The sequence below is a fragment of the Polistes canadensis genome, unplaced genomic scaffold, assembly GCF_001313835.1.
Source record: "Polistes canadensis isolate GaletaPanama2010 unplaced genomic scaffold, ASM131383v1 scaffold_10, whole genome shotgun sequence".
Lineage (NCBI taxonomy): Eukaryota > Metazoa > Arthropoda > Insecta > Hymenoptera > Vespidae > Polistes > Polistes canadensis.
The window spans coordinates 1,434,741-1,442,135 of record NW_014569557.1 but is presented as its reverse complement, the minus strand read 5'-3'; the positions used below and the strand labels follow the sequence as shown (position 1 = coordinate 1,442,135).

The following is a 7,395-nucleotide window of genomic DNA, read 5'->3' as shown; positions in this document are numbered from 1 at the left end:
ATGTTTGAAAAATAATTATAATCAAAGTAAAAATTGATCTATTTGTCATTTATACTTTATTACTCTTGATGTATTTAATGCGTGGGCATATTCAATTTGAAAGGAAAATTAAACAAGTAGGTGGATGAAATTTTTATTACTAATTGTTCGCAAATTATCTAAATTAAGAAAGTAAACATATATTTGTTACGTAATTTGTGTCTTTTAGATGCAACTCTTATCCTACTCGTTCACGTATTTCACAATTTTAATTTAAATTAGTCAATTTTTTCCCCGGAAATAGTAGTTGCATTTCTTTTTCTATGCAATTAAAATAGATGCTTAATTATGACCGTAACTGTTTCTTTAGACAAGAATTAATATAAAAGGGATTATTGGATTTATTATAAGAATCGAAAGATCTTCTTTGATATTTAAGTTTATCGAGAAGTAGGATACGATTTTTTTTCACATTTTCTTTAGGAAGAAACTTCCCATTGTTTTCTGAAATATTATTTTCCTTGCTTTCGATGATAGCATATTTTTTCTTGCTATAATTAAACCAGCAACGTTTAAAACTGGTAAATACTTCATTCCAGACGCATATTTCCTCAACTATAATAAATAAACGCCATTCTTTTTCGTGATTCTTAAAATGAATGTATTTAAAACTATGGCGGGAAAAATGTCTTCAATCAAATATTACCATATAGAAGCAACATCATAAATATGAATAATCCTGTTGGAATTCCTAAATTTGGTAAAAGAGTGTAAGCCAAATTTATAAGAATAGGACCCTCGTAAAATCCAATTCCGTTGATAGTATTTACCAGCCATGGTAAATAAAAATAAGGAATACTAAACTTTTCACCGATAGCTACCATAACAGTTGCTATTAATCCCGTAATAACATTAGCTGCGAGTATTGTTATCTTCAAATCTAAAATATCATTAAAAACTCATTACCATAATCAACAAGATCGTTAATTTATTTGAAATCTAAATTATAACTACTATAATTTCGCCGAAAAAGAGCATTGAATACGGCTGATTTAGGTGCTAAATTGTCAAGAGTTGCACGAGTTCCTGCTTCGACGTTGATAAAACTCAAAATGTTTGTCGTGAAACATATCATAATCACGTAAAGTGTCTCGATCTATAACGGAAATTTGAAATTTGAATGTCAGATTATTAGATTTTTAATTAGATTAGTGATAGTTTTAACCTTCGAAACGTGTTTCTTCGTAAGGTCATCTTTAACGTTGATGTACCATCCGCTATTAACAAGATTTTTATGTTTCACATTCATATCCCTTTAACGAATACTTTATCTCGTAGTATTTTCATTTCGTTTAGAGATTTTCCTATCCTTTTTTTTCGTTATAATTTTGCGTTAATAAGGTTAAATGCGTGACGTGTTGATGGGCGTTTCCTTTTAATCACCATATCTATTTGCCGTGCATATTTATAAGTATGAATGTATGTATTAACTATGAACGTATGTACAAATGTATACATTACTACACATAATTGACATAGTTCACTTTGAACAAAACAAAAGAAAAAAATAATTGATTGCAAAATAGATAAACGAGAAATTGGAAGCATTTGTTGGCTTTATAATCATTTTTTTTTAATTTCGTTTATTATGTTTGATTATTTTTGAACAGGATGGGTTCGTTGTCCACCAATATTCCGTTTACAAAATCATTTTTAATGTCTTAAATAACAAACAACGTAATACACGCAAGAGTTAAATGTATTTTTTGTTTGTTTGAACGAACAAAACGGTAAATCGTAAAGTTTGATTTTTGTTCTTCTTTGAGAAATATTATATCGTTTGTTTTATTGGATAGAATTCCGTGCTTGTCGATGGAACAGGCAAAATACTTGCAACCAGTTGTGAACCATTAATATTGCTGGTAATATCTCATCGCGTTTTACATGTAAACCGTCTAAAAAGAGTCTCACAAAAAATACTATAATCTCAACGATGATAACACATAATTGCATCAACAGCCACGGGATGTATAGCATCGGGTACTCCTAATAAATGGTAGTTGAGTGAAATTTTATATTTTTATGATATTTTCTTGCTACATTATACTCACTGTAATAGCACCTAACATTATCAATGTATAGTGCTCTATTCCGAGGATGGAAGTCATTAGTTTCAAATCTCTTTCTACCTCCGCGGATGCTAATTAAAAAAAGATTAGAATTTTTTTATAAATATATATGTTTTTATATTTATAATAACAATTTATAAACTCAAAATTATAAACTTTCAAATACTCATAACCAGTAAATGACAAGTCCTTCGTGGAACTTACTCTTTAACTCACTCAAATCTTCTTTTTTAGAACGCGATGAACACTTGATTGGTACTTTGCAATTCATTGTACGTATGACATCAAATGTTGTTATCACCTGAATAAAAATTAAAATACATAAAGATAATGAAATTATCTGTAAAAATCGTGTAGCTTCGATCGAATATGTACACGCAAATGTACACAGACGTTTATGATTAATTTAATAATTAACAAGTACTATGATGGACTAACAGTCCCAATAATACCCAGCATGATGACATATAATGGGTTCCCCATAATATAATGATCGCACAGGCTGCATACCATTTTACCAAGACGCTGAAATTTCAAGTTGTTATGTAGTTGTTTTATTTAACATATAAAGTCGATTAGGTTATAGGGATTAGTGATACACATGGATAGCTAACTAATCGTCCATCATGTTCGTTATATTTCCGTCTTCCACGCATTCTCATATTTACAACAAATTATTAGAATGATAGATTCACGTTTAATTAAAGAATTTTTTGATAATGGCTGCTCAAGTTAAAAACTCATAAAAATTATTGTTATTTTTTGCCCTCTAGTGTAAGCATTTCGTAATTTCAAACGATTAAACGATTAGTTCTGATTAGTCATTTGTTTAACATTAAGCTTTATTTATGGGATAAATTTTAACGATTTTAACTTACAGATTTTGTATTTTTCTCCATTATCGTTCCTACGCAAGATACAACAACACGTTTATAAGCTTTCGCCATTTTTCTATGTTTGACCATTGTTCGTTAAATACTAATTACTATATGTATATATAAAATTCTTTCTCTCGATCTTGTTATTCAAGGTTATAGAACTTCGATGCATTTCCAATCAATTACGAGGCATACAGTGACGTTTAAAAAATATATAAATCATGTTGACGATTGATATCAAAAAGTAATTGTAAAATTCACTTGCATTTTATGTTTTGTAAATCAATTTCTCATGCTTGGTTAATCATTCGAGAATAGATAAAGCCTAGAATTATTTATGATAATCTGAAATTAGCAATTTTAGCATTAATCAATCGCAAAACATTTCCAATTCGATTTTCAATCGAATTTGAATAACACATTTTAGCTTTGCAGTTTCAACATAGACAAAATTTTTCGCATTAAACAATTTTTCGATTTCTTGCACATCAGTAACAGTTCGTAAGAGATTATTAAAGATGATAGTTCATCAAGAAGATAGAATCGAAGATACAAAAGGGATGAATGAAGAGGAAATAGAAAAGGAAAGAGAAACTTATCGAACGATCCAAGCATATTTACTGCTTCTAATCGTTTCGATCGTGTGTTATCATAGTTTTATCAATGGTAATTTGGAGTACGATATTTTGGAGAACGGTGAAACTCTTTATGGTTCTTCAGCTTATCAAAAAAGAGATGGAACATTTGTCAGATTGACCTTGGGATATCCCTTTAATCGCGTTATCGTTTACACAGTTACTTCTATTATGCTTCTTTATTCTCTTATCTTGGTAAGAAAAAAATACAAATTTTTCTGATTTCTTAAATCTCCGAATATATCAGGTAAAGTATGTAAAACAGGCCGTTTTAATAATTCGATTGCTATCGGTGATAGAAAAAAATAAGTCAGACGAAACTTACTTGTTTTTTAAGGTGGCATTAATTCATGTAAATAGTTTCTTTTTTTTTAGGTAGACACGTAGAGGATATGCGTAGGTCAACTCGCTTTTTTTTAAATGGAATTATATATTTTTTTTTCAAAATCAATTGCTATGGAAAATATTTTCTTTTAAAAACTAATTAAATAGGTAACAAAATCCTCGAAATCAAGAAAGTTTTTTCTATTATCAATAGCAATCGAATTATTTAGGTGTCCTGTTTTAAATACCTCACTTGATATAATCTACGATATATTGTTTAATCTCGTTTAGAAAAATCCAGAATGGAGTTTTCCAATGATAGTTTTGTATCTGGTTGATTTGGTATGTGACGCCAGTTATGCGATTCTTGCCATTTATCTATTCTTTCGAAAATTTCACCTATCAACGGCTAGTATTTACACGACTGTTACTTTATTAATGATTAGTACGATTTATTTTATACTTATTCAATTTTAGAATGAATTTAATTCAATGTTTGTCACAGATTTGTTTTTATTTTTACGTATAAATACGTATGTGTAATATTTGAAGAATTTTAACATATATATTTCATAGATTTAAAAAATAGATCTAAAAAATTAGTGACCAACGCTTATTTACATTCTTTTATTGATTGATATTAATGTCATAGTTAAGAAAAAAATATTTGTTGATATAACTTTTATTATTTTTCGCCCACGCAGCTGGAGAAATCTGGGCGTGGTTGGGTGTTCTTCAACTTTATGAATATAGAACGTACAAATGAAGGAAGTTATTTATCAAAAAAACATTTTTTCGGCTATATTTTTTTATTCGACGCATTAAATATAAACAATTAAATTTCATTTAATCTGTGTAATTCTCTTACAAAAAATATAATTACTTACGATATTCATTAGAATACTTTTGTTATAAATGAGGTAGCAAGTAATTGTAAACAATTGGACACTTTGAGCTATTTAATGTGCACGTTTTAACATCTTTCAATATTCTAATTTCATTACAAGAATGTGTCCTGTGAAAAGAAACAATAAATATGAAAATAATTATGTTTTAAAATCAATTATTATTTACAAATGAATTAAAAAAAATATTTTTAATATCAAATATGTTCGATAATTTTGTAGGATTAATACAAAACATTTCTCATACCGCGGACAAAAACTGTTTATGGACTTTAACAATGCCTCTCCTTTATGAATCGAATCGTTTTTCGATATTTCATTTATAAAATATCCTAGAAATACTTGACAGGGTACTCCAGCAGCTTGAATATCATTTTGAGGATCGATAGTTGCCAATGCATCCAATACACATTTTTCATTTTCTTTTCTTTACGATAGAAGATAAACGATTATAATTTTGTTTTTTTTTTTCTTTTTTTTATTTATGACATTATTAATATAATTTTATTTACCTGCACATAACATGTGAAATATATTTCAAATTGCAATATAATTTAGGATTAATAGCAATTCCGGAAGAATTCCAAATGAAATACGCTTCGGTAGCTAGTTTTAAGATTTTATTATTTAAATTTCCGACAACTTTAGAAAGGTTGGTACTGAAAAATGATGGATCATGATGGATAACGAAATGAAAATTGAACAAAAGCAAAATATGACAGTGATCGATCTTACCCTTGAAAGAAATTGTCTACGATGATATTCTGGGTATTAATGTTTTCATATTTAAAAACAAGTTCATCTCTCAAACGAGCTTCTAGCATTATTTTTAAAGATCTGCTTTTTTTGTTCGTATTTGTAACTGTTATAGTTTCAGGCTCGAATTTCTTCGTTACTAAAACGTCTTGCTTAGTATTTTCTTTAGGTTTTTCTTTATATATGTTAATTAGATTGATCTAATAAGAAAATTTGTTGTCTTTAGTTAGTTGTTCAATTAAAATACGTTCAAATGTGATTTATACATTTAATTCTGGATTCTCACGTGCTGCACTTTCAATGTAGCAGAGATCTATCATAGACCAAATACGATCTTCTTGTTTAACCGAGTATACGTTAATTGATCTACTATTAATTTCATCTCTGTAAAAATATTAGAACTTAGAACTCTCTCGTCTAAGAAATATTTCAATTTTTCAACATACCGATTATTAATAATGTTCGTAGTATTCGTAGGTAAAGAAAAAGTAGCAGTTGCAATAACGAGCAAGACAAGATTCACCATTATAATGCAACCAATAAAAAAGACAAAGAAAAGATAAGAAGGCCACTTTTCCAATTGTTTAACAACTCCTTTCATAATCACAGTCTCGAGGTTTAACTCGGAATATTTATTGAATTTCTTGGTACCAATATCTGGTAACAGTAGTTCTTCATCTTCCTTGTTTGATTCTGTCAATTGTTAGAAAAATTATGATCGTCCGAAATTTAATCAATTAAACATTATAATCGTGTACACGTGTAAGCAAGCTGTTTATAAACACCAATACAAAACAGAATAATAATAATTAAAAGTTACAAATAAAACAGAATAATTACAATCATTTAATATTATGTATTTTTGAATCTTATTTGTACTTGAATATTGAAATGAATTTATTCATTAATCAAATAATAATTATCGTACGTCACGTTAAACAGCTGGCAAGTATTATGCACTACTTACCTTTAATATCGATCATGCTCCTCCTCGTTCCTTTTAATACTGCGCTGTCGTCGAGAATTACCTTTGAGTTATTTGCATCGTTCGCCAAGTCAGCATGTCGCAATAAATTGCTGTATTTAAATCGAGTAAGAGTTTTGGAAGAGGACTAAGTAGTTTTAAAAATAAAATATTTCAAGAGACGTACATACATTTATATAACCTCGAATAACACAAATCGGTAACGAATAATATATATTATATTTTTTGTTTTTTCCTTCCTCGCTTGTTTTCCGATATACATGCGAATTCGTTTAAACCGTTGAGCACTCGCTCGAGTAAAGCTTTGAAATATTCTCTCTCGATTCTTTTTATAATATTTCAATTCTTTTTACTAATATTTCCGTTGTGTTCTTTTTCTTCACAATATATATCTTACAATGAGTTATCTTTTTAATATTGTTTGTCAAAATATTGATACAGGTGTTGGTGTTCACCTAGTTGTTGCATGCATTCCGTTTGGTCTTTAACTGTTTCTTTTTCTTTTTTTTTTTTTTTTACGTGAGACTTTACTGACAAACGATTACTGTTATATGTACTAACATTTGCATATATAAATGTTGTTATACGTGAAATATATATTTTATGGTTGGCTAGTTGACTGCAATAATTGAATAAAATATATATATATATATATATGTAAATAAGTTTTTTTTATATTATTTCATTCGTTAATCAAATAAAATGTTTCTGGCTCTGCTTTGCAAGAAAATATATAAATACGAACAAACGATAGCAATTATATTTTGCTGGATATAATAATATATTATATTAAATTTTATATCT

The 7,395-nt window shown here is 28.2% G+C and overlaps 3 protein-coding genes across 5 annotated transcripts; all 3 read right to left on the bottom strand.

Moving 5' to 3' along the window:
• Positions 1–325: 325 nt before the first annotated feature.
• On the bottom strand, positions 326–1,401 carry LOC106792616. The gene is made up of 4 exons (XM_014759098.1): positions 1,205–1,401; positions 994–1,135; positions 686–919; positions 326–594 (listed from the first exon to the last, which is right to left on the bottom strand). The coding sequence occupies exons 1-4, from the start codon at positions 1,286–1,288 to the stop codon at positions 326–328; spliced, it is 729 nt and encodes a 242-aa protein (XP_014614584.1). The 5' UTR covers positions 1,289–1,401.
• Positions 1,402–1,791: 390 nt separating this feature from the next.
• Positions 1,792–3,198, bottom strand: LOC106792962. 3 transcript variants are annotated; one of them, XM_014759493.1, is made up of 5 exons: positions 2,987–3,198; positions 2,561–2,633; positions 2,313–2,409; positions 2,091–2,179; positions 1,792–2,025 (listed from the first exon to the last, which is right to left on the bottom strand). In XM_014759493.1, the coding sequence occupies exons 2-5, from the start codon at positions 2,573–2,575 to the stop codon at positions 1,825–1,827; spliced, it is 402 nt and encodes a 133-aa protein (XP_014614979.1). In that variant the 5' UTR covers positions 2,576–2,633; positions 2,987–3,198; the 3' UTR covers positions 1,792–1,824. The 3 variants fall into 3 exon arrangements, with proteins under 3 accessions (XP_014614979.1, XP_014614978.1, XP_014614977.1); XM_014759492.1 differs by having other exon boundaries at positions 2,547–2,633; positions 2,987–3,000; XM_014759491.1 differs by lacking the exon at positions 2,561–2,633.
• Positions 3,199–4,747: 1,549 nt separating this feature from the next.
• On the bottom strand, positions 4,748–7,386 carry LOC106792915. The gene is made up of 7 exons (XM_014759451.1): positions 6,574–7,386; positions 6,053–6,299; positions 5,873–5,990; positions 5,586–5,806; positions 5,363–5,509; positions 5,098–5,277; positions 4,748–4,960 (listed from the first exon to the last, which is right to left on the bottom strand). The coding sequence occupies exons 1-7, from the start codon at positions 6,587–6,589 to the stop codon at positions 4,855–4,857; spliced, it is 1,035 nt and encodes a 344-aa protein (XP_014614937.1). The 5' UTR covers positions 6,590–7,386; the 3' UTR covers positions 4,748–4,854.
• Between the last annotated feature and the right edge of the window lie 9 nt (positions 7,387–7,395).